The sequence below is a fragment of the Mesoplodon mirus genome, assembly GCF_964341445.2.
Source record: "Mesoplodon mirus genome assembly, chromosome: 1".
Classification (NCBI taxonomy): domain Eukaryota; kingdom Metazoa; phylum Chordata; class Mammalia; order Artiodactyla; family Ziphiidae; genus Mesoplodon; species Mesoplodon mirus.
Genome location: NC_138976.1, coordinates 21,745,266 through 21,770,594, shown reverse-complemented (window position 1 = coordinate 21,770,594; position 25,329 = coordinate 21,745,266). Strand labels below are relative to the sequence as shown.

General features: G+C 52.8%; 2 protein-coding genes across 2 annotated transcripts; one reads left to right on the top strand and one right to left on the bottom strand.

The window, feature by feature from the left end:
* Positions 1-12,104: 12,104 nt before the first annotated feature.
* CD72 (CD72 molecule) lies at positions 12,105-19,129 on the top strand. Its single transcript, XM_082619606.1, has 9 exons — positions 12,105-12,198; positions 12,314-12,415; positions 13,000-13,071; positions 13,686-13,775; positions 14,114-14,449; positions 16,981-17,126; positions 17,786-17,898; positions 18,596-18,709; positions 19,008-19,129. Exons 1-9 carry the CDS (start codon positions 12,117-12,119, stop codon positions 19,051-19,053), a joined length of 1,101 nt encoding a protein of 366 aa, XP_082475732.1. The 5' UTR covers positions 12,105-12,116; the 3' UTR covers positions 19,054-19,129.
* Positions 19,130-19,316: 187 nt separating this feature from the next.
* Positions 19,317-24,990, bottom strand: TESK1 (testis associated actin remodelling kinase 1). The gene is made up of 11 exons (XM_082619595.1): positions 24,847-24,990; positions 23,410-24,164; positions 23,164-23,285; positions 22,985-23,033; positions 22,304-22,450; positions 21,885-21,967; positions 21,628-21,718; positions 21,298-21,381; positions 21,057-21,146; positions 20,808-20,922; positions 19,317-20,469 (listed from the first exon to the last, which is right to left on the bottom strand). The coding sequence occupies exons 2-11, from the start codon at positions 23,626-23,628 to the stop codon at positions 19,583-19,585; spliced, it is 1,887 nt and encodes a 628-aa protein (XP_082475721.1). The 5' UTR covers positions 23,629-24,164; positions 24,847-24,990; the 3' UTR covers positions 19,317-19,582.
* Between the last annotated feature and the right edge of the window lie 339 nt (positions 24,991-25,329).

Below are 25,329 nucleotides of genomic sequence, written 5' to 3'. Positions count from 1 at the left end.
TCCCAGAGAAAACCACAGAAAAGGGAACCTTGAGCCTGAGACCAGCCTGGTGGTCCCAATGAGAAGGGGGACCCGCCTCTCCACACACACACAATAACCCAAATGCCCCAGGGTTCCTGGACCTCTGAGGACCCCAACCTGGGCCTCCCCAGAAGAGGCCCCGGTCGCGGTTAAGGGCAGGCAGCTGGGACTGTGTGGGAGGGAAGATGGCTTTGGGGGCGGGCACCGGATGCGGGGAACCGCGGGCAGCGGGATGTGGGGTTCTGAGGGCTGCTGTGCTGAAGACGGCTCAACGTGCCCGCGGCCTGGGAGACGTGACGCCCTGACCTTGGAAGAAGCAAGGGTTGGGGTCCCGCCAACCTCCTGGGACGAGCCGGGAGCCGCAGCCGAGGTCTTAGACGCCGCCAAGGTAGGAAGCCGACCTCCGCTCCCCAATCTCCCTCTCCCCGCGGAGTTCCGCGGCGCCCGGACCAAGCCCCGAGCGCCCCCGCCTGGTGCGACGCGGCCTCGCCACCACCTCTGCGCAGGCGTAATACTGCCCTGCCCACAGCATGCTGGGAGATGTAGTCCCGACTGTGCGGGGCTGACCCCGAATGTCTCCCGGGACTTCGGGAAGCACTGGCCGTGTAGCTCTCAGAGCTGCCGCCTCCCCCGTTCGCGGAACCTAGCGGACTCACTCTGTCTGAAGCTGGGGTGCTATTTGAACTTTGTTCTCCTTCCAGTTCCCGAAGCCTGGACCCTCTGCCTTCCCCCTCCCCTACAACCCTTGAATTTTTCTTACCGTCTTATCTCGCCTATCACCGAGGTTCGTGCCCTAGCCTAGGCCCTCAGGACTGAACGCCAGGACTGCGGCAACTTACTAATTGATCCCTGAGTCTAGGAAATAAGTCGGGGCAGCCAGATCCGCCTCAGACACCCTTGCCACATCTCGCTAGCTGATCAAAGCTTCTCACGAAATACCTGGTAGTTCTCGCCCCTTCCACAGCTCCAGGTGCTTTCCCTAGCAGCCTCCCTTCCCTCACTGGTGTCTGTTTCCAGCCAGAAGGAGAGCCCTGTCCTCTGCAAACTCCCAGGGGCGGATCCTTAGGGGAAGCCACCAGGGCCCGCGGGGGTGGGGGTGTGGCCCCGCGTTCCCCCTCTTCCTGAGATTCCGGCTGGGAGGATAGGGTTAGGCTCAAGGCTCAAGATGCAAAGAGGCAGGGTCTTTGGGTCGTCAAAGGCTCAATGATAGGAAGTTCTTAAGGAATTACTTATAGGTGGGGAAGGGCCTCGAAGGCCCTTCAGCCAAGGCCCCTCCAGCGTTGGCCTTGCTCTGCACTGTCAAGATAACTATAAACTTACAAGCTGGTTTTGGCTACAGAGGAGGGAAACAAAGCTGGGACATGGAGAGAGACCAAGTCTTAATGACTTCATTTGAAACCTGGAATCCAGCCATGCCCAGAGCTAGACCCGTCTACCGAACTTTTTGGTTATGTAAGCTAATACAGTCCCTTTTTTGCTTAAGTCAGACTAAGTTAGATTTTCTAACTCTTCCAACCACGAGTTCTGACTAATTCTGTGGGGAAGAGCAGCTGACCAAGGCCAACTGAAGATGCTAAACCTCTTATTGCTCAACTCCTCCACCAGCCACCCTCCTCTGATTTTTTTTTTTTTTTTTTTTTTTTTGCAGTACGCGGGCCTCTCACTGTTGTGGCCTCTCCCGTTGCGGAGCACAGGCTCCAGACGCGCAGGCTCAGCGGCCATGGCTCACAGGCCCAGCCGCTCCGCGGCATGTGGGATCTTCCCGGACCGGGGCACGAACCCGTGTCCCCTGCATTGGCAGGCGGACTCCCGACCACTGCGCCACCAGGGAAGCCCCCTCCTCTAATTTAATACTTGAATGTGCTATCATGCCATTTGACCCTAAGAGATTTCTGCATACTATGTGAGTTAACCTAGCCTCTTGCCAAGCTTTTACATTTCTATAGAATTGTATAGCTGGAAGGAGGCTGACAGATCTGACCCAAACTTATACCCACTGCAGGAACCACACTATGAGCTTCTTCTTAAACACTCCCAGAGATTCGGAGCTCACTACCTTACCAAATGCTGCTTTCCCATCTTTCTTATTGAGACTTTTTTTTGGGGGGGGGAGCAAAATCTGCTTGCATGTTACTTTTTTCACCAATTCTGCCTCCTAAGCTACAGGCATACAATCAGTCTTCTTCCTCCTGTACGTGACAGCCCTGGAGGAATTGGAAGCCAGCCTTGCTGGATGGCCTAAGCCTTTTCCCCCCTGCTTCTTCCCAGGAAGAGCTTTCTAAAGTTCCTTTTACAGTTCTTTTATAGACCGTATTTGCAGCCTACTCATCCTTCCCATTGTTTCACTTGACCAGAATCTCTCTTAAAGTGTGGCGTTAAGAAGTGAATATAATACTGGCAGTAACAGTGGGGGCCCATCTCTTTATTGGGCACTAAATCTACAGGGACTTTGTTGATAAGGAATACACTCATTTAGCCTAGCTTAAGTAAAGGGGTGTTTATTGTAAGGAAACCTGGGGTAATTAAGAGACTGGATGGAATGGGAATCCCAAAACAGTGGCTATGATCTGACTGGGCCTGTGCAGACTGTTATTGGATCTCAGATCTTGGCATCACTGCGGACCTTGGGGACAGGAGGATGTGGGTCTTCACACTCCTGCTCCTCCAGTCCTGTGACTCAGATTCTCCGTCTCTGCCTCTTTTATTTATTTCCCAATTTCTTCCCACTTTGCTAATTTGCATCAGCATCCCTTAATGTATATTCTCTACTTCATGCTTCTGTTTCCTCACAACAGCTTTGTATTTCCTCCTCTGTCTCATAACCTCAGTTAAATGTTTAATTATAGGAATAGTGTGAGCACATGATTAAAAAAATCAAATAAATCTGAAGGGTATACAACAGTGGTTCTCAACCAGAAGTGACTGTACCCTCCACGGTTTATTTGGCAATATCTGGAGATATTTTTGGCTGTCACAATTGGAGAGGGAGTGCTATTGGTCTATAGTGGGTAGAGGCCAGGGATGCCGCTAAACACACAGATCAGCCAATCTCAACAAAGAATTTCTGGCTGCAAAAGCTAAAAGTGCCAAAGTTGAGAAATCCTAGAAGAGGGGGAAAAAGCAAAGTAAAAGGTTGTAGTTCCCAGAGGCACCTACTATTAATGGCTTCTGTTTTTAAGTCTTTTGGTGAATATCACTATATCTGTCAATAATACCTAGACTACCCAGAGCGAGGGGATTCTGGGCATGCGGCAACCCTACAGAAGCTTCCACACCCCCCGACAGCTCCCAGCTATAGGTGATGAACTTTTTAAAAAATTATTTATTTATTTATTTATGGCTGCATTGGGTCTTCATTGCTGCACGCGAGCTTTCTCTAGTTGAGGCAGTGGGGGCTACTCTTCGTTGTGGTGCGTGGACTTTTCATTGCAGTGGCTTCTCTTGCTGCAGAGCATGGGCTCTAGAGCGCAGACTCAGTAGTTGTGGCGCTTGGGCGTAGTTGCTCTGCGGCATGTGGGATCTTCCCTGACCAGGGCTCGAACCCATGTCCCCTGCATTGGCAGGCGGATTCTTAGCCACTGCTCAACCAGGGAAGTCCCTAGGTGATGAGCTTTACGTGGGCTCTGCTGAACTCCTGGCTGAGAGAATTCCCTGCAGACAAGTTTCTGGAGAACAGTCTCAGAGCCAAGAGCAAAGACCTTCAGGAAGGCAGCAAGTCCCAGAAACAGCCTGCTTCCCAAGAACAATGAATGGCTTTACTGAGTTTCCCTGACTCTCCAAAAAACTCATGGTGGATTGACTTTCTCAGCCCTTGAGGTTGGGAGAATGCAAACAAACCAGAGGGCAGAGAGACCTGCTGGAGGAAACAGATGAACCTCTCACTGAAAAAATGAGAGCCTGGAGGAGATATGTGTGAAGCTCAAACACAAAAGATTTCCCTGAACATGAAAATGTGATATCAGAACTAAAAATGTCCATAGATAAATCAAAGGAGAGGATAGTCACTGATAAAACTCAAAAACAGGTCTAGAAAATCAAATAGATGAAATATCTCAAAACATGTAACAAAAATATGCAGATGCAAATCATGTGGTGAAAGATGGAAATTGGAACAGACCCAGGAGACTTAACTGCAATTCTATGAGTTCCTGGAGAAAAAGGAACAGGAGAGGAGTGGTCATAGTTAAATAATAGATGAAATTTCCCTGAGCCGAAGAAAGACTCAAGTTACAGACTGGATTGGTAGGAAAAGATACACACTTATGAAGGCAGTCGAAAGGCACAAACTTCCAGTTATAAGATAAATACTAGGGATGTCATGTACAGCATGATAAATATAACTAACACTGCTGCACGTTATATATGAAAGTTGTGAAGAGAGTAATCCTGAGTTCTCATTACAGGAAAAACATTTTTTTCTATTTCTTTAATTTTATATCCATATGAGATGATGAATGTTCACTAAACTTATTGTAATAATCATTTCATGATGTATGTAAATCAAATCTTTATGCTGTACACCTTAAACTTATGAGTGCTGTATGTCAATTATATCTCAATAAAACTAGAAGGAAAAAACCACACACTTAGCCACGTACAGATTAAAATTCCTAAGCTCTAAGGATATGGGAAATCTTACACATATCCAGGGAGAATGAAAGTTCTTTCTTCTTATCTGCTACCGTGGAAGTTAAAAGACAGCAAAACTGAATTTGAGTTAATGAGAGAAAAGGCCTGCAACCCAGAACCAGCCAAGAAAGAAAGAAAGATATTTGAAGATTTGCAGTAATCACTCAGTAGCTCATCTGAGAAATACTTTTAAGAGAAGACTCTAATGAAACAACAAATGAATCAGAACAGAGACTTCAAGATAGGGGAAGATGAAGAGAAGAGGAAAGAAAGCAGTGGGGAGCAACGAACCATGATCTACGTATTTATATCTATATCTCTATGTATTTATAACATGTAATAAAAATGCTAAACAAGGACTCTTGGAACAGATGGAACACACTGTGAGGGAAATTCTAATAATGACTAAATTATCTCAATAAAACTCTGGAATCAGGTAGTGGAGATAAGGGGAAGGTAAGTGTTCTAGTACTTAAGTGGGGAGGGGTTGGGAGGATGAAAGAGAGGGAGGGGTAGTGAAAATCATCTAAAGACCATATCTTATGGGGGTGTAGAGGAAGTAGAAGATAAATCGAGTAGGACGGAAATAGCTGTTCTGGGTTCACACACTAGGAGAGTCATGTGTGCTTATATAGGGAGCAGGGCAAAGGATAGTAACTATTAGTAGAATGATGAACTCCAAATAACAAGGGGGGAAATGGGACGAATGGCCATTCATTCAATCCAGCAAAGGTAAAGAAAAGACGAGTTCACAACAATGTTAAGAAATTTAAAAACAAGTAAGATGGAAATAACAAATCAAATATACCACTCATTACTGTAAACATGAGTGGACTGAATTCTTCCATTAAAAGTCTGTCAGACTCTGTTATAAATCAAATTCTGGTCCATATTATTTAAAAGAAACACACTTAAAGTGATGAAGAAACTTTCAAAATAAAGATGTGGGAAAGGGATACTAGGCAGATAAACAGAAAGCAGTGGTAATGCTGATATCCAACAAAGGGAATTTAAGTTTCAGGCTGAAGTTGATGTGAGGACTGCTTAGAAAGCGGTAGGAGAGAATTTTGGGGTGCTGGGAATCTTCTGTATCTTGACTGTGGTGGTGGTTACATGACCAAATACATTTAGCAAAACTCATAGGATTGGGGCTTCCCTGGTGGCGCAGTGGTTGAGAGTCCGCCTGCCGATGCAGGGGACACGGGTTCGTGCCCCAGTCTGGGAAGATCCCACGTGCCGCGGAGCGGCTGGTCGCGTGAGCCTTGGCCGCTGAGCCTGCGCGTCCGGAGCCTGTGCTCCGCAACGGGAGAGGCCACAACAGTGAGAGGCCCTCGAACCGCAAAAAAAAAAAAAAAAAAGAATTGACTTCATATGTACTCATATGAAGAAAGTTATACAATATAATTAAAAGATACAAAGTAAAAGTGGGACAAACAGAAAATCAACCATCTCTCTGGCATTGAAAGTGCTGAATCCTAACCACTAGATCACCGGGGAACTCCCTCAACCCTCCCTCTTCCCTTCCCTTGGAAGGGAAGATAAAATATCAGAAAAAAATGTCAATTCTCCCAAAATTAAAGTATACCATTAAGATAGTTCCAATCTGTATCTCAAAGAATAGTCAAGGACAAATATTTTAAAAGAAAAAGAGAAATTTGCCTTACCAAATATCAGAACATGCTCTAAGACCACTTAAATCAATAAGTAAAGGGGAATCAATAGGTAAACAGGAATCCCAAACTAGGTGTTTGTGTATAAGAGAACATGGCAATTCAGTTCATTGGAGAAAGGATGATATAATAAGAAATGGTCCTGGAACAGGAGGCCGTCCTTACTGCGAGCCGAAGCTGGGCTGGGACTGTGTACCAGCTGGGCTTTTGTTCCAGAGCAGTGGCACCTGGTGGGGGAGGGCACAGCTTCTCTTCCAGGACACTCACAGCATCACAGCTGGAGGTAGTGAGAGACAGACTTGGCTTCCAGGCTGTCCTCATGGGTCTGGCTTATCCCTGCCCTGCCACTTTCCATCCGCCTTGCCTCCCCAGCTGCCTGCCCTGCAGACTCCAAACTCCAGCATCAGAAGCAAAGATAACGACCTTTCACAGACCGTTTAACTAGTTCTTATAATTGCATTAATTGGGCAAGGGCAATTTCCTGTAACAAATCTCTTAACTGAAAAAAAATTATGTGCGTGTGTGTATATGTGTACGCATACCCTAATGGTCTACTTCTCTGCGCCATTTTTTATTGAGATATAATAACATTGTCTAAGTGTAAGGTGTACAATGTGTTGATGTGATACATTTATATACTGCATTATGCTTACCACCATGGTTAGCTAACACCCCTATCATGTCACATAATTGTCATTTCTTTTATGTGGTGAGAACAGTTTGAGCCTTGACTGGCATACTAGATGAAGGACATATAAGTATTCATTGTATTATTCTTCCAAGTTTCCTCTAGGGTTTGAATTTTCAAAATAAAATTCTGGAGGGAGAATAAGAATACAAAGGATCTAACATCAATAGAAGAGCAAATCCAACTGGTTAACAAACATGAAAGTACATTCAAATTCACTAGGAGTCAGGGACATGCAATTTAAAGTAATGAGGAGGTACCACTTTACGTCCATGGTGGAAAACTGGGGCTCAAAGCCATTGGGAAATTCTGAGAGCCAGTGTAGACCATGTGCCCTCAGTTAGCCCCCCAGGGTGAGGTTGCTAGGGGGTACACCAGTTCCCACCAGTCATCAGTTGAGCTGCTCTGGTGCGAGGTACTGATTTCCTGCACTTTCTCACTGCCTGCCAAAGAAAAGCTTCAAAGCTGCTGGCAGTTGGAAGCCAGACTGAAGCACACCAAGTGGAAAGACCAGGAGGACAGGGATGGCTGAGGCTCTGCGTGCTTGCGCCTGCATCACTCAGATCCACTTATGCCCCTCCTTAGGTCACGCTGTCACTGCTTCTCCAAGGTCACAACTTCTTAAAAGTGGAGGAGGAAAGAGAGGAAGAAAACCCTACACTAGGAGGGTTAGTGGGACAAGCGACACTACTGTGGCTGGTGCTAAGGCTGCAGCGGAGATTCTTCCTTCTCTCCATCCATTCTAGACTCCCCACCGCTCTCAAGCAGCACTCGATGCTGGTCTAGATGGCTTGTCTGGTGGGTAACCCAGACCTTCATTTCCAAGGGGTCGGAGCTCTGACAACTGTGTCCTTTTCAGGCTGGGGTGGTCACCGTTGCCCATTTGTGGATAACGTATCACTGGGCACGAAGCACCGAGGGGTGCCCACGACTCTCCTGCGTGCAGGCCCGCTCCCCCTGCTCGCGATAGGTAGCAGCAACCCCGTCTCCCCGTGATAGTCAGGCTGGCTTACCTGCCGGGATAATCCCCCTGCCCCAAGTGTGTGAGAGGGTCGGAGCCAGGCACAACTGCTAAGCGTGGGAGACTCCGGGCACCACAGAGACTCTCTCTCTGCATCCTTTCGCCTTCTGCTCCCACTGCTACCTGAGTGTTCATCTCCATGTTCTCCCATTGAAATTCCTGAGAACAAAAATTTGATAAGCTCACATCCTCCCCGATTTCCAGGCCAGGCCACCCCAGAGGCCACTGGCTGGTCTCTGAACAGGCCAGCCTTGAGTTTGCTGTCCACTTGGTTATCTCAGTCAGCTGAGGTCAGAGGGGTTGGAGGTCACATAACACAATTTTAGGGGTCTAGGGCTGCCTCATCAGCAGGGGTTTGGCCCCCCCTTAGAAGGGGCTGTAGGTGTGGCCGGCACAATGTTTGGCGTATTTGGTAAAGAAGCTGTAGTCCTATGGGGCAGCCTTTTGTCACCAGCCCTCCTAGTCATACGGTTAATTCATAATGAACTTATAGCCCACTGAGTGTAGTTTCCTAATTTGTAAAATAAGTGGGTCAAGCTAAGATCCTTCTAGCTCCAAAACGACTGATAACTGTCTCTCCCCTCAGACATTTATACATAAACTATTTTTAAGCCAGGACTGCCTCCAACCTATGCTTATGTAATTTATTTATTGAGCCCCAAGTTTTTTGAGCCCCTTTCCACACAGCAAATTCTTTCCCGAGGCCCTCATAGCTGGGCTCCCTCCTCTTGTTTACCGTAGAACCACTCCCTGAAATAAGCATGGAGGGGTCAGGAGAGGGCAAGAAATGGGCTTTGGTGTTTGTCCTCTAGGATCTCAGATGAAATTATGATCCTGGAAAAGCTGAAATGTACAGCACTGGCCCCTCAGCTCTGAGAAGCCCCCAGGCATTCCTGACATTTGGGTAGGTGAGGTGCAGCTCAGAGTTACAGCTGTCCTTTCTGATGTCCAGCCTCAAAAGGAAATATACATGTCAATATCGGAAAGACCCCATGTGGCACACATGGGGAAGGAGACGTACTCTGCTCTCATACCTTCTTCACAAAGGAAGGCCACACGTTGGTCTAGGACTGAGGGAATGCAGAGTGTCATAAGGAGAGGTATATCCATCACCAAAAGAGCAAAGAGGACAGAAATACAGACCGGCTGGCCTAAGACGTCCAAGGCATTGTGGGCGTGCAGTTTAGCTCATCCAGTCCCATTTGGGCACCCTCCCTCCTAAAGCCTCCCCAAGGGTCGAGTTAGGCAGCATGCCCATTGATTCCTTTTTTGAGCACATACTCATTTGAAGCTTGGTTTTTGCATTTTACCTGGCATCCAGGCCCTGTTGCACATGGGTTCTGAAAACTGGGACATTATCTCTAGTTTACAGAATTCCTGCAAGTGTTCCTGCAATTGATTTACACACACGCTGTCCCTACACCCCATGCCCTGTGCACCACAGGTACCAGTACCCTGACCACACACCCCCACTCCTGCCACCAGCTGCTCTATGCACTCCCACTCACTCTCACAGGCCCCTGAGGCCCCCAGGGAGTCACAGCACATACCACTCTCACTGTCTGGGAGAGGGGGCTGGGGTGTTGGAAACGTTAATCAAGCAGGGACGGTTAACAGCTGCAGGGACACCCTAGGAAAGAGTGAGCTTTCAAAAGGATATACTTATAGACTCTGTACCCCTGACCTTTTAAGACTTCTGAAAATGACCTGTCATTTCCCGCCATGGAAAAAAACCACAGCCATCACATGCACCCTTCAGGCCCCAGAATCCTCCATGCTTAACCCTCCAGGCAGGCTTGGGCAGAGATGCTCGCTTCTCACAGACGCCCCAACAGACTGCAGAGACCTGGGGATGCGGGTGCATGCTTGCACACTCACACCCATGTGGATGTCTGCCTCTCCCCCCGACACGTTTCTCAGGTGACAAATGTGTTCTTCTGTGTCAGTGGGCACTTTTTCTGGGCAGGCTGGGTGACACTGTTGGGTAGAGCTCTTATCAGACCCACAGGCCTATCACCCCTCCACACACCACTAACTGTACAGTACAAGCTGCTAGCGTGGGGGGAGGACCTCTTTCTCCTTCCTTTTTCCTCCCTGCAGCTGCGGGTTGGGGGAAGGGTTCTGAGGGGGAGGATGTCACCGACTCAGGGTGGGTTTTTCCCACCTCCATGCCTTGTCTTGCCCCAGCCTCTTCTCACCTGCAGTGAGCCCTTCGGGGGAAACGTTCTGATAAAAAGAACTTAAGGGAGCCCTCTGCAGCTCTGCTCAGCATGCACACCCTCCCCGCCCCCCGTTTCCTCTCCTCCATCAGCCAGGCCTCTCAGCCCCTGGTCTTCCCCCACAGATGCCCCTTTTTCACTGGGGCTGGGAGTAAAGGGACAGTTAGTTTCTGCTGTATAACAAAGTGAATCAGTTATACATATACATATTTCTCCATATCCCCGCCCTCTTGTGTCTCCCTCCCTCCCACCCTCCCTATCCCACCCCTCTAGGTGGTCACAAAGCACCGAGCTGATCTCCCTGTGCTATGCGGCTGCTTCCCACTAGCTATCTATTTTACATTTGGTAGCGTATATATGTCCATGCCACTCTCTCACTTCGTCCCAGCTTACCCTTCCCCCTCCCCGTGTCCTCAAGTCCATTCTCTACGTTTGCGTCTTTATTCCTGTCCTGCCCCTAGGTTCTTCAGAACCTTTTTTTTTTTTTTTTTTTTTTTTTAGATTCCATATATATGTGTTAGCATACGGTATTGGTCTTTCTCTTTCTGACTTACTTCACTCTGTATGACAGACTCTAGGTCCACCGGAGGGACTTGTTAACGAAAGAATTTTACTAGGAGAGTACGAGGGAAGCCAAAACCAAACCAAGAAGAAAGCAAACCCTTGGCTGGTCCAGAGTCTGCCTGCTCAGAACCCAGCCCTGCTCTTGGCCTCCCCTCTGAGAAGCCGCAGTCCATCTTCACCCCATGCAAGTCCTTTGCTTGTCTGCTCCCTGACCCCCAACAAGGTGCAGGAATAGTCAGCGCTGAAGGTTTTTGCAGAGGCACACAAACTGTGGTGTCCCTCACCCTCACCCTCAGCCCGGCCTTTCCCAGAGCTTCTGCCTCTTGCACTCAGCTTGCTGGGTCTGGCTCAGATATTGGAACAAAGGGGTCACGTCCGTCTGCCAGAAGGCAGGATGGGACAAGGAAGAGGCAGACTGGCCACAGGTGTGATCATTAGGGCAACAAAGGTGAAGGAGGCCAGGGAAAGGCTGTGAAGCGAGAGTTTGGGGGTGTTGACACAGGACGAGCAGTTTGGTCCCAGATGCTCTGCATCCTCCAAAGCGTTGCCTCATTCCCAGGAAAGGCTTTGGACTGAGAACGTCTCTGTGTGTGGGATTCTCAGCAGCTCTGTAGGACTACAGTAGGAGGGGAGCCGGGCCCACCCTGAAAGCCCCCAAACTGATGGAGAGAAAAGTCCCACCAAATCAGGGACCCCCCTTCTGGGAACTCATATCTACTGGGAAGCTCAGGATGAGGAGGAGGTAGGGCTCCACACTAGGACGCCTCAATCTGATGGGGAGGATGAAGCCTCACCCTGGAGCAATGATTAGGGAGATCCTCTTTGGTCAGTTGAGCACAGAAGAGCTCCGACTGCACATAGAAAGCCCGTGGGCTGGGCAGCCAGGAAAGAAGCGTGGGGCAAATCAGGGTAGAGGATGAGGGTGGGCGTTTGGAGCCCAGCACTGTCAAGGTGGGTCTGGGATGCATGAAGGAGGAGCACAGGCAAGACACAGGGACAGGCCTGAGTATTGGTTCTGTGACACCCCACAGCCCTGAACCCCATACTCTGGACCTCAGGTTCCCCTCCCCTGCCCCTCTGGCCGGGGCTCAGGGATGCCGTCTGCTTCACTGAACCCATCTGTCTGAGGCTGGGTCACATCTTCCTCTTTTGTGACTGGAAGTCACAGGGCAAAGCACTAAGCTGTACAGTCACGGAGGGAACACAGAGCTTAAGAGTGTGAAGGGACAGAGGGGAGAGTGGCAAGAAAGCCTGGGGCCGGTGGGAGAGGAGGGAGGCGGGCGGGAGCAGAGGTGCTCAGGACCATGGCCGAGGCCGTCACCTATGCAGACCTGCGATTTGTGAAGGCGCCCCTGAAGAAGAGCATCTCCAGCCGGCTGGGAGAAGGTAAGGGTGGATAAGGTGTCTCCTTGATTCTGCATCTCCACCCTCCTTGAAGACCCCACCCCCACCCCAGAGACCCCAATCCTGACACCACCTTTTCTCTCCTCTCCATACCCAGAGGCTGATGAAGACGGAGAACTCACCTATGAGAATGTTCAAGTGTCCCCGGGCCCAGGAGGACCCTCAAGCTTGGCTTCCGCTGGATCAGGGGACAAAGCAGGTCTGGAGAGCCCAGGGGATGTGCGTTTATGGGGGACTGTGTCTTACGCTGGGGAGTCCACACAACGTTCTTGGGAGGACAGTACTCTTGGAGAAAGGCTGGGGATTCTCAGGAAGAGAATGAGCACCAATTATGGGAGCTAAGGAAGAATAAAGCTCCCGGCGGGTAAGGTGGAGATCCCGGTGGGGAGCTAGGGCTCCACGGAGGGATCAGGCAGCTCTGTTGGGGAGCTGAGTGCGAGTGGGAAATGGGGAGTCCCGGGAGAGAGAAGGGGGGGGGAGGGGGAGAGCCCTCCCGGGGAGAGGGTTTTGGCAGGCAGATGAGGGCCCCCAGAGTAAAAGATAAAGGGAGACCCAGGAGGGCGATAGAGGGTCCCCAGGGAAAGGATAAGGAAAGACCCAGGAGGGACACGAGAGTCCCAGGGGAGATGCGGAACTCCGGAGAGCGCTAAGGGTGTCCCAGAGCAGTGGCAGAAGGCACCTTTGGACAGACTGCGGTCTTGGCGCGGTGGAGGGGGTGAGGGTGGGGAGAAGGGGTATTTCCTGGCTTTCCCACCTTCGAACTGGAGTCGATCCCTTCCGCAGGGGTCCAGTCGGAGCAGCCAACTGCCACCTGGAGCCCCGTGACGTCACCAGCTGCCGGGCGGATTCTCCCCTGTGAGTACCCGGTTCGCCCCGCCCCGCGCGCGCCGCCCGCTGCCCAGCTCGTCTCGGGCCAGCGAGTGGGGGCGGGGCGCGGCTTCGGGCTGGGCAGCCCTTCCCCACCAGGCCCCCCGGGGTGGTCGCGGAGTCAGGTGTTGGCACCGGTCCCCGCGGGAGGTGGTGCTGGGCCCCGCGGTGTGCAGGTCTGGCCCGTGGATTGAGCCCGGGGCGCAGCCCTCCGGTCAGCCCGGGCAGCCCCGTGACACCCTCCCCTGCTGCTTTCACCCTCATCCTTAGAGAGATCTTTCCGACGCATCGACCCAGATCCTCAGCCCCCTTCCCCCTTACTATGGTCCCCATTCACGTACCCCCACCTCCGGTCTCCGTCTGAGATTTAGTTCCCCGTCCTACCAGGTAGTGCCCCTCAGTCCTTACTGGTAACAATCCCCAGCCCTTATTCTGGAAGACCTTACCTCCTCCACCTGCGGAAACCCTGCCGGACAGAAACCACCGCGCGTGCTCCAAGTCCTCTGCAGGATGCTCTTTCACGTGAATCTCCTTCACCCACACCCCCTCAGTCTATCAACTTTGGTGGGGCTCACTGCCCCCCAACCCACTGTCTCCCTAAGGCCAAGCATCCTACATGCAGTACCTCCTTCTGGGCCTGCTCCTCACCTGCCTGCTGTTAGGGGTGGCTGCCATCTGCCTGGGAGTGCACTGTGAGTATGGCTGCCCCCCATTTCCCATTTACCCCAGACAACTTTCTCCCCCACTCTCCCCAACAGCTGCCCTGCCTCAGCAGGGCCCGGAATCACTACCACCACATCCTCAGCTTTCGTCTGGCTTCCAGCCAGGTCTGTTTCAGAGTGCCGTGACTTCCTAAATTGTCCTCACCTAATCCAGTACCTCCTTAAGCTTTAGGCAGTCAGATCTCATATTCCATTCCAGCCTGTTATGCAAACAGTTGCAAGAAGCAGCAAAAGGACTGATGCTGAAGCCTCAGGGCACCAGAGCATGGCTGAAGATGTCCTCCACATCTCTCTTTATGGCCAAACAGATTTCCAGGCGTCTCAGCAGCTCCAGCAGATGAGCAGCGTTCTGGAAGCCACTAACAGCACCCTGAGGCAGCAGCTGCACCTAAAGATAACCGAGCTGGGGCAGAAGGAAGAGGATTTGCAGGGGTCCAGGAGAGAGCTGGCCCAGAGTCAGGAAAGACTACAGGTGGAACAGAAGGTTGGCCAGGCTACCAAAGAGCAGTTGCAGGCCTGCCAGTCGGATGGGGAGCAAACAAAAGAGGCCTTGAGAAATAAGGAGATACAAAGTGTGAACCTGGAGCAGAGGCTGAGCAGCGTGCGGGACACACTGAAGCCCTTCTTCACATGCCCCTCACCAGGTATCTGCTCTGGGAAAGGGGAGATGGTAGGACCTGCCATGAAGGATGGATTGAAGTGAGGGGTCTATCTATCTATTAGGGAACCACTGAGTTGTTCAGGAAAGGGGTAATGAACCAGAGTGCTGGCTGACATGACCTGTGCAGCCTGGGCCAACAGGGCGAAGGATCTAGCTGCATCCTGGTTTTAGGGAGGGCTCACCCAGCTCTAAGGCTGATCCTGTAGGGGAGAAGAGGGTGGTAGTCAGCAGTGCAAATGACACTGTCCAGAGCAGCAAACTCAGGGCTCACCTGGCTTGACATCAGTGTCAAGGATCTGGGAACCCCCTGAATTTGGATGTGAAATTGATTGTTCGCATGTTTTTCTAAAGAGAGGACCTGTAGCTTTAATTAATTCTCTCTACATCTGAGATTCCCCAAAAGATTAAGAATTACTGATGGATGACGTACAGTCTGGGGTTGGGGCAAGGCAGCTGAAGCTCTCGCAATGAGGTGGGCAGGGGTGTTGTAGGACAGGGAATTAGGGTGGAATGCTCATCCCTTTTGAAAGGAGGAGTCCAGCCCGTGTGTGGGGATGAGGGAGGGGGACACATAGAAGGTCTGCCAAAGTTGGCTGAGGTTGAGGCAGGGTCCCCAGCCCAAGGGGACTGGAATGTCCATGGACTGGTTGTCTAGAGGTTAGGCTCTGTCTAGCTCAGGGGCATCTGGCTACTCCCCCAAGGCTTAAAACAGAGAGGTTAGGTACAGACACCCCCCACCCTCATTTCTTTAACCTTCTCATTCTCTACAAGCCTCAGTTCCATGACAGTGCTGCCCCCTCCTTCCCCACAGCTGAACCCTAGACCTCAGCATCCCAAACTGCTCTTCCGTTGAAAGGATGGCTTCGGGTCTTCACTCTGACCACAACTGGCCCTCTATAGGCTTTCCATACACTTCTTCTTCAACCTCACGGAGGCCTCCAACCTGCTGGCTCCCCTGTTTCCTCCCTGCCCATCAGCCATCACCTGTCTTCACTTCTCTCTCTACCCATCTTGGATTTGGGGGCCCATCACTTTAGCCACCCCACTCACTCGTTGGCTCCATTGTCCTGGATGAATGCACATGCCTGCACCCAGGGGTGACAAGCTGTGCAGTCATTCTGCTTGGTGCCACAAATCTCTAGTCTCAACTTCAGCTGGGGCCCCAGCACTGCCTGCCTGGCAAATCTGCAGTGGTCGGCTGGCTCTCTGTACCCTACTACCCTCTCTCTCACTCTCAGCAGGTGCCCTACTCTGTCAGAGAGGAACTCCCTCTATTTTTCATCAACAAGTCTATATATACATTTGCATTTTTCCCCATCTTCATGTCTTGCAAGGATAACTGCAACAGCTTGCTGAATGTTTTTCCTAAACATCCCCCCTCCAAATCCACTTTTCATGTTGCAGCCAGAGTAATCCTTTAAAAACAAAAATCTGATCATGTCATCCCAGTTAAGATCATGTCATTTCACTTAATTAATTACATCAAAAGTTATGGAATACATACTGTATGTCTAGCACTGTACCCAGGCACTTGGGATACAACCAGAGTACAAAATGCTTCAGTGTAAAACCCTACATTGACTTTCTCTTGCTCATAATATAAAAATAAAAAAACCCTCAACCCGGCCTCCAAGGCCCCTGCCTACCTTTCAGCATGCTGCTTATCCCCTCGCCCTTGTCCATTTGGCCACAACGACTGACTTCTTTTTATTCCTTTAAGTTGCTGTTAGACGGTAACCTAAGGCGGTAGCTGGGTGGGGATGAGAAAACGTAGACAGAAGAGAGGGAGCTGGAGGAGAAGGAGTGATTTTTGAGTGACGGAGGTAGGACAGATGGGACAAAGCAACGGAGGGAGGTCAGTTGGGATCGGGAGCATAGACTGGGGTGCGGGATGGTAAAGAAAGAGGGAGGTTTATTTCTGACAGGTAGTCAGGAAAAGAGGAACAGAGAAGAGACAAATTTTGAGGTGGAGAGGAGGAAAATGGAGAGAGTTCACACGTCAAGTATCTGACAATTTCAGCAAAGCAGGCAGCGAGGTTGTCTACTTGTGGAAGAGTGGAAGGGAAGGTGGTGGCTACCCGCTTGAGGAGTGTGGGAAAGTTTGAATATGCAGTGAGAAATGCTTTAGGGAGCCAATGAGATGAATGGGAGGCCTATTGAACACTTGTTTACCGGGGGCCCAGGTGAAGTTAGCCAGAATGGGGGAGTAAACGGCAGTTGTTCAGAAATTGGAGATAGTACCACCAGTCCTTTTCAAATAAACCTCCGATATTTTAAGGAGTAAAGTTGATGAATGTTAAAGGCTTTTACTAAGTATGCACAGGTATGGCATTTCCAGGGGAGGCAAGAAAGAAAGATTGCAAAGATTAAGGACCAGAAGTCAGTGAAGGCACTGAGGTTCGACCCCAGGGAACATTGTTAGCAACCAGATTGCTGAGTATTCACTTTCATCCCAAGTGTTGAGATCTCCCTCCTGGGTCTGGGCAGTGCTGTCACACTCTTTCTGCTTTTTAGATTCCTGCTGTCCCTTGGGATGGATACCGAATGAGAGGAGGTGCTTTTACATCTCAATTACGAAGAGAAGTTGGGAGGAGAGCCAAAACCATTGTAAATCTCTGTCCTCTGAACTGGCCAAAATCAGCGAAACTTATTCATATGGAGTAAGAAAACCCCTATTCAAAGACGGTATGGGTATCGTTGGGTAAAGGGACATATGTCATCAAGTCAGGGATGGCAGTGCACACAGGGCGTGCGTCCCTTTTCCATGCAGCTTCTCAGCACAGTGCTCCAGATGGCCCTATTAACTGATTAGGGTTGGCGTGAGAGTTGAAACTTAACAAGCCATCTTTACGTTAACCTGTCTCTCATCTCAGCTTTCTGGTCAGCTCTGGGCTGCTGAACAGGTTCTTTGACTCTCATGGCCTCTCAGGCAGACAGGTTCCATACCTGGTGGGCTGGATTGTAGGGGTTGGTTCCTTGTGACCAGAACAGCCCACAGAATGACTCTTCAAAGGCTGGCAGAAATTCTTACCCAGCATGTGTGTGTGTGTGTGCGCGTGTGCACGCATGCACGCACGTGAACTGAAGGGTCAGCCTGCGTGTGCAGGGTGGCACTTGAAGGATGCGGGGATGGTCACCGATGAGCCGATGTCACGCACCAAGGTCGGGCACAGTCCTCTTGCCAAAGCTCATAGCCCCTCTAGTGTTCATTTTCTTCCATCAGCCCAGGTCCCCTCCTCCCGACACCCCCTCCCTCCTCCTATTCCAATATTTCCCATCACTCCTCACACACCTCTGGTCTCTCCGAATCTCCCTTCAGACTTATATCAGAAGCTTACGTAAGGTGTTGGCACAAGGTGGTTTAGCTGAATCATACTGGATTGACTTCAGAAATAAGTTCTGGCCGTGGAGTGATGGTACAAGATACAATGGGTAAGTTTGTTAGGATTTTTGGGCTACAAAAATCCTCTATAATCCCTTCATAAAGACACAGTAATGAGATCTCCCTCCAGGTCCTACTCTCAAAACTTTTTCACAAATCAATGTTATAATTGCCAATTTGTCCATTTCTTCTATTTGATTAATAACAGGCAGGCTTGCTTTCTATTCTATCCCCAGTACCTAGCCACCCCTGGCATGTGATTTAAAAAAAAAAAAAATTACCAGCTTGGGACCTATGTCATCTTTCTCTCAGGGGGATAAGTTGAGGATTTAGCTAGGGCTTCACAGCTGATGAAGAACCCCGGCCTTCTAACTTCTCAGCCCAGACAAGGCTACCCAAACTGAGGTTGTACTTTTTTAGTCAAGGCCACTTGGTATACTAGAGTTGCCCCAGGGAAGTGAGAAAGGAAGCAATGGGGTAACTTTGAGAATCAACCCCAGGGACCCTGAAACAGGGTAGTTACCTAACTGGAGTTTCCATCTTTAGGACCTTGGGTGATTTTTTCCCTCCCTGGTCCTCTAGCCTCTTCGGGTTGGGGTCCAGACACCTGTACCTGAACCATCCCACACACTGCTTTAGGTAGGCAGGGTGAGTTACGACTGGGTTAGGTTTGTGCAGGGCAAGAGAAGGGAGGACAGGATAGGAGGGAGCCAGAACTTACCCCAGTGCTACATCACCACCCTTTAGGTTTTATAGTCAAAGCCAAAGATGTGTCAAGGTAGAAGGCGAGCGGCTGGCGAGTCTGAAGGTAGAGGACTGTTATTCTTCTCTTCCCTCCATCTGTGAGATGGAAGCTTTCAGGTATCCAGATGGGGACCCCTCTTTGCCCTGAGCTGGGTAAGTGTCGGGGATGGGACTGAGGCGTGGGAGTCCGGGGGCAGAGGGTCTCAGGGCAGGGGCCCAGAGGCCAGGGGGAAAACTTGTTCCTGTAAGTGACAGCCATGTCCACAGCCTCCAGGCTGTGCTTATATAAGGGGATGCTGGGCAGGGGAGGCTGGCTATGTGGCTGTCCAGGGAGCTGGGGAGGAGATGGGGTGAGCTGGATGAGGGTTCTTAGGGACAGTCAACTGTGGAGCTCCCTGATTCTTTAATCCTCCAGATACTCACGCCAACGAGAGCCTGTGCCCTTCATCCTTAAGCTGTAGCCTGCAGGTCCTAAGATCCACCTCCCTCCAGCGTGTCCTCACTCTGCCTGGACAGTGCCTGGCCAAGGGCTGATCCACGCCCAACATTTCTAGGCAAGCCTGCTGCCAACAGAGATCCTGTCCCAGAAACTGGACTGTTCCCAGGGAAAGAGTGAAGCAGCTTCTAGAAGAGATTTTGGCCTCCCCCAAAACCTCCCATAGTGGAATGGGTGGGGAGGGCGCATGGGCTGAGCGGATAGGGGCAGCCCGGAGCCAGCCAGGCAGTTTTATTGAAATATTTTTAAATAATTTGCACGTGTTAGTCTCGTGTGTCAGCAACGCTTTGTCTGGTTCAGTGATCCCCACGGGAGAGCAAGCTCAGGGGATGCAAAAGAAATGTTCTGTTCCTCACGTCCACGCCGAGGTTCCCCTCTACAGGGAGAAGAGCTGCTCAGCCCATCCGGGGCTGGCACAGTCCAGCATGTGCGCTCTGTCCTCACAGGGCATCCTGAAGGCCAGGGGTGGAGGCCGGAGACCACAGGCCCCACTGCTAAGAGCGTGCCCCAGGCAGCTGCAGGCTGGTTGTGGGTGGCTTGGCATGGTGCCCCCGGTGGCAGAGGAGACTGCCCGCCTCGCAGTTCAGGTTGCGGTAGCGGGCCACAGCTGGTGTGGGGCGGGGGCACATGGACAGGAAACCAAAGCTGAAGGGGCCGAGGCAGCATCCAGGGCAGGGCAGCCCCTCCTCGGACTCCCGGGGGGCTGACGGGGGCGGCGAGGGTTCTGTCCGCTCCAGGGCTGCTGCACGGGGCAGGCTATGCTGGGCCCGGTTCCAGGGCTCCCCAGCCCAGCCTTGTGGGGAGTTCACCACAACGGCTGGGGGGTTGTTGTTAAGGGGGGCTCCTGATCTAGGGGACCAGGGCTGGGAGGCTGCGGAACAAGTGCTGATGAAGTTGTCTGTGGCCACGGCCAGGGGCAGCTGGGGAGCTGGTCCTGGGGGTTCTGGCTCAGGGCTACTGCCCTCACACTCCATCCTCTCTTCAGCCGAGGGGCCCACAGCAGGAGGGCCAGGACCTGGCAGTGCTGTCTCCATACGTCGGGGAAGTTCAGGGGATGATGGTAGTGAGCGGCAGCGGCGGGCAGGTGTCCCAGGCTGGACCAAGGTCTCTGGAGTGGTCACCAAGGGCAGCTGGGTGGAGGGCAGTGGTGATGGTGGTACAAGGGGTAGGGGGGCGACTGGCTTGCTGGGTGTGTCCAGGAGCTTGATCTTGCCACCTCTGAGGTCTTCCCGTAGTGAAAAGGGGTTGACTCGAGTCAGACTGTCCCCCCAGTTGGGGGGCGATTCTGGCGATGGGGGCAGGAAGAGGTCTGACCGGCTTCGGGAGAGCCGGGGGTCTGGCCTGGGAAGTGTGGCAGAGGGACCCCCTCTTGGAACAGACCCTGTAGACAGAGAAGTCTGTGGTCACTGTTCTCAGCACTGATCATAGTTCCCTGAGGGTCTCATTATTCATCAGGAGGCTGGTGGGACTAGAGCTGAGAAAAGGGAGTCCCACAGGGTGCTTTGGAAAGGGGGAGATGTCCCCTCCAGCCCCCTTTACCTCTTCTTTCCTTGTTCCCCTCCCTCAGGCTCTAGAATTAGAAAACCATCTTCTCTGAGATGTCCTCTCACCCCACTCCCGCCCCCAGGCTTCTCAACTAATAAAAACACTTAGTCTCCCCGGATGATTCTGAGTTCTAAGGAAGAGAGAGGCAAAAGGACCCCAGTTGTGCTCACTTACCCTGACTGTGTGCCAGGGGAGCCCTGAGGAGGGGGGCTGGCTCAGGCAGCTGCTCCAGGATCCATTCCAGGTGCTGGGTGATTTCAGTGAAGGGAGCACGAGTGCTAGGTTCCATCTGATGGGGAGAGACGGGCAGCTTCACTCAGTGCTCCAGAAGAGGGTCCCTGAGTTTCCTCCTGTCATCTGGGCCGGCTGGCCTTGTCAGCTGGTGGGTGGGGGTGGGGGCAGGGAGGGAAGTGAGGCTCTTACACTGCAGCAGTGGATGGCCAGGAGCAGGAAGGGCAGTGGGCAGTCATCCCCTACCAGGGTTCGGAAAGCAGGCACATCCAGGCCAAAGTCCTGTGGGGACAGAGAGGAGGGGCCTCCAAGTCAGCCGTCCTCAAGTTCTCCTGCTGTCCCCCAGTCAGGACCTCAACCTCCAGGGAACCCTCACTGGCTAAGATGTGCCTAGTCTGGAGTTCCTCCTTTTAAACCTGGACGCCTCATTCACCTCGGTACGGGGTAGGTAGTCAGGGTCCGCAGGTACTCGTGCGATGAGCTCACAGAGGACAATCCCAAAGGCAAAGACGTCGGCCTAGGGGTAGGAGCGAGTGTCAGGGGGAGGCATTGACAGTTTCATGTAAGAATTTTGTCAGAATACGTCAGAATTTGGGGGAGTCTTGACAGTTTTCATGTGTTGGAAGGGGTATGAGGGGTAAAGGGGATCTTGGGGGTCTTCTGAATATCTGGTAGGGTTGCTGAGGAACTTGGGATGGAGCCTTGTAAGAGTATCTCAAGGGTCTCTGGAAGGCCTCGTGGATCTGAAGGGCTGATATCTTACCTTCTCATCATACAGCTCACCCCGCAACACCTCTGGAGCCATCCAGTATGGGGAACCCACCACAGCCAACGGCTCCTTCCTCGCCCCTTCCCTGCAGGGGCAGGGGCAGAGTGGTCAGGAACATCCTACCCAGACACCCTCCCCAAACAAAAGGGCATGAGGTCAGCCCCCTCGCTACCCCAAGGGAAATGTCCTCGTGGGCTTCACTTAGATAAGGGGCATCTGGGAGATTTAGGGGGATGGGGCATTCACCTCACCTATACACAGGAATCTTTTCAGCCAGCCCAAAGTCGCCCACAACAGCTGTGAAGCCTCGGTCTTCCCGCCGGATCAGACAGTTCTGACATATACGTATAGCATCCCCACATACCCATTACCTTCTGTTCTCTGACCTCCCAAAATGCACCCCAAGGACCCGTCACTCCAGAATAACTCCAACCCTCTCTGATCTCCCAGTTTTCCAACGCACACCAATCTTGCAACATCATTCGTCACTCCAAACACAGCATGGTACCCAGTCCCTCAGAGCACTCCCCTCACCCCAGTCCCCCATTCTCCAGTGTCTTGCTGCCCCAACATCCTAATGCTGTCTATTATCTGCATTCCAATACCCACGGGCTAGTTACAATCTAATCTCAAAACCCCTTTCATGCCTCCACCCACCTGGCCAGCCTACCTTGGATGTGAGGTCTCGGTGGAATACACCTTTGGCATGCAGGTACCGCAGGCCGCGGGCGATGTCCAAAGCCAGGCGGAGCCTGACAGGCCAGGATAGGGGTTCGGGGGAGCTGAGCAGCTGTTCCAGGGTCCCCCCATTCATATACTGGGACACAGGGGTAGGAGAAGGGGAATGAATATCAAAGTTTCAGTCTGTCCTCTAGGTCTCCCACTTGTAAGCCTGGGGACACTCAGGAGGATCACAAAAGTCAAGAGGGTGAGTCTGTGCCCTAGGGTCCCCCATTCATATCCTAAGGCTAGCATGTCCCACACAGGTGCACCTATTTAAATTTAAATTATTAAGTTTAAATAAAATTAAACATTCAGTTCCTGTCACACTAGCCACATTTCCAGTGCTCCTTAGCCACATGTGGCTAGTGGCTATGGTTTTGGACAGCACAGCTATAGAACATTTTTATCACTGCAGAAAGATCTGTTGGACAGCACCCTTCTAAAGGATAAAAAGGACTGGCACCAGCTGAGGCCTTTTATTTGTGGTTTGCCTGAAGGGAAGTTCAGGGAAGCCTCCCCCGGGTCCTTTTGCCTCTCATTACTCCTCTGTAGATGCACCAGGCCGCTGACTCTCTCTCCCCTTGGTGGTGGTTGTGGTGGAGTCCCCCCCTTCCCGGCCCATCCTCACCTCTGTAAGAGCGTGCAGCTGCCCTTGGTGCACACAGACCCCCATGAACCTGGAAGAGGATGGGAAAGATAGCAGGGTAGGCTGTAAGAGCCCCGGCCTCTCCACAGTTCCCACTTTTCCCGCGGGATTTTCCCCCTATCCCCCAGCAAGCTTCCCAGCAAGCGCCTGGGGCCGCTCACCTTAGAATGTTGGGGTGCCGGAGCCGGTTCATCAGCTGCACCTCCCGCAGCGTGTTTCCCCGGTTACTGGGGAGCCTGTTCATTTTCAGCACCATGACTTGCCCTGACTGTCGGTGCCGAACCTGGAGGCAGCAGGGGATGGCGAGTCCCGCGCAGGTCGGGCGGGTCGCCAGGGTCCGGGCCCCTTAGTTCCAGCCTGGCGTCTAAGTCTCGGTCCCGCCCCTCTGCCCTCTCTGCTGGTCCTACCTTGTAGACCTCAGAGAAGAAGCCGGCCCCGATCTTCTCGGCGCAGTGGAAATCATCCACGCGCGCCAGGCTGGACACGGCGCTGCGGAGAGCCCGGTAGGAGGAGGGGCGGCCCCGGCCCGGGCCTCCGCCCGCGCCCCCGGGCCCCGGAGGCCCCTCCCCCGGCGCCTCTCCGGGCCCGGGCCCTGGGCCCCGTAGTGGGGGCCGTTCCCCGGCCATGGCCGGGCCCCCAGCCCGGGGCCTGCCTCACATGGCAGGGTCCCCGGGGCCCGGGCAGGCCGCGCTCGCCATGGGAGCGGGCCCAGCCCGATCAGGGGCGTAGGGGCTCCCGCTCCCTCTCCCGCTCCCGCCCAGGAGAATGGAAGATACGCCGAAGATCCTGGGCCCGCCCCCGCCGCGCCGGCTTGCTGGGCCCGGGTGGATGCCGCTCTGCGCAGGGCCTGGGACAGGGCCTGGGACTGGGCCGGGCGGTGGCGGTGGCGCTCCCGGGCGCCGGCGGGCAGGCGGGCGGGCGGGCTCCCCGCAGGCGGAGGCGGGCGGGCGGGCGGCGGTTGCTCCGCTTCGCCGCTGGGGCTCAGGCTCCACGGCCTGCCGGGGCGGGGCTGAGCCGGGCCTCTGCTTAACTCCTTCGAGCCCGGCCTCCGGGCAGCGGCCACGCCCCCTCAGGTGCGCACCCCGCAACCAGAGGCCGCGACGCACTAGGCGAGTGGGTCTGCGACGTCGGGGTCAAATAAGTTCAGGCCTGAGCTGAATAACTGAAGGGAATTCAGGGCTGATTGTGCGTACGCGCAGCTCAAATGTCTTTTAGCTGCCCTGGGAGTCCTTTCTCCCCTCCCTCCCTCAGGTCACTGTCGGTTGAGGGTCTGGCTCCGGAAGCCGCCAGATTCCTGGGCTCCAAGGACCGGCAGGGCAGAAAAGTAGACCCCTCTGGCCCAGCTACAGTCGGAGGTAGCCCAGCAACCTACCCGCCTTCCCAGCCTCCGCCCTGGCCCAGCCTGCCCATTTCCCAGTTCTCGACCTTTACACCTTAAACCTCTGGACTCCCTGACACTTTCTACCTTCTCGGGCGGTTGTGATGCCCCAGAGCTGAAGTGAGCCCTTGGCCAGCCCATTCCGGGTGTGGCCCCGACTCCTCCTCACTCCATCCCGCCTCCCTTGAAAAAAGTTCAGATTCCAGCCTGTACCTTACTCTTACTATTTCGTCCAAATGCCCCTCTCTCTCAAAAGAGAAGCCTCCACCTGTAGGGAAGCCCCTCTTTGCGCAAGATCCCACCCCTTGGCAAAACCCCGCCCCTCAAGGAGCCGTTCCCCTCGGAGACCCCTCTCTTTTTCAGTGAAACCTCTCCTCAGTATGGCACCGCCACCATCAGTGTGTACCAGAATCTCTCAGGGCGACACCCCTCCTTTGTGTGTTCCTCCTACCCAGTGAGACCCCACCTTTCAGAGTGACTCCACCAGTCATTGTGACCCCTCCTCTCGACGTGAGTCCGCCCCTCAGTGTGACCCCTCTAGGCAGGTACCGCCCCCATCACGTAGGAATCGGGTCTGCCCCCTCAGGCGGGAGGAGGACCTGCAACCAACCTCTAAAGCGGTGCGGGGTCCTGAGTGCGCACGCAACGTTTCAGGACCCTGTGCGCTCGCCGTACCCAACGCTTTCGGTTCTCCGCTGGCTCCTCCCCCCGGTCATCGGAGGAATAGCCAATCATCGCCGGGGATGGGTGACGTCACTCGATCCCGGTGACTGGGTTGGGACTAGCGGTGGTGGGCGTCGGTGAGCCGCTTGCCACCTAGCGGCGGAGTGGAGGGAGGCAGGTGGGCCTCGAGAGTGAAACGGGCTGCGACAGAGGTTGAGGGAGTGAGGCTGAGTTCTTTTCAAATATTCTAAAGTACTATATTTCTATTTCTGTGGTAAGCTAAAAA

Coding starts and splice junctions, on each gene's coding strand:
- CD72 (XM_082619606.1), top strand. CDS start 12,117: ATGGCCGAGGCCGTCACCTATGCAGACCTGCGATTTGTGAAGGCGCCC. Junction 12,416..12,999: donor TGGATCAGGGGACAAAGCAG/GTCTGGAGAGCC, acceptor TCCCTTCCGCAG/GGGTCCAGTCGGAGCAGCCA. Junction 17,127..17,785: donor GCGAAACTTATTCATATGGA/GTAAGAAAACCC, acceptor ATCTCCCTTCAG/ACTTATATCAGAAGCTTACG.
- TESK1 (XM_082619595.1), bottom strand. CDS start 23,628: ATGGCCGGGGAACGGCCCCCACTACGGGGCCCAGGGCCCGGGCCCGGA. Junction 21,968..22,303: donor ACCGAGACCTCACATCCAAG/GTAGGCTGGCCA, acceptor CGTATATGTCAG/AACTGTCTGATCCGGCGGGA. Junction 20,923..21,056: donor TGGCCATCCACTGCTGCAGT/GTAAGAGCCTCA, acceptor TCTCCCCATCAG/ATGGAACCTAGCACTCGTGC.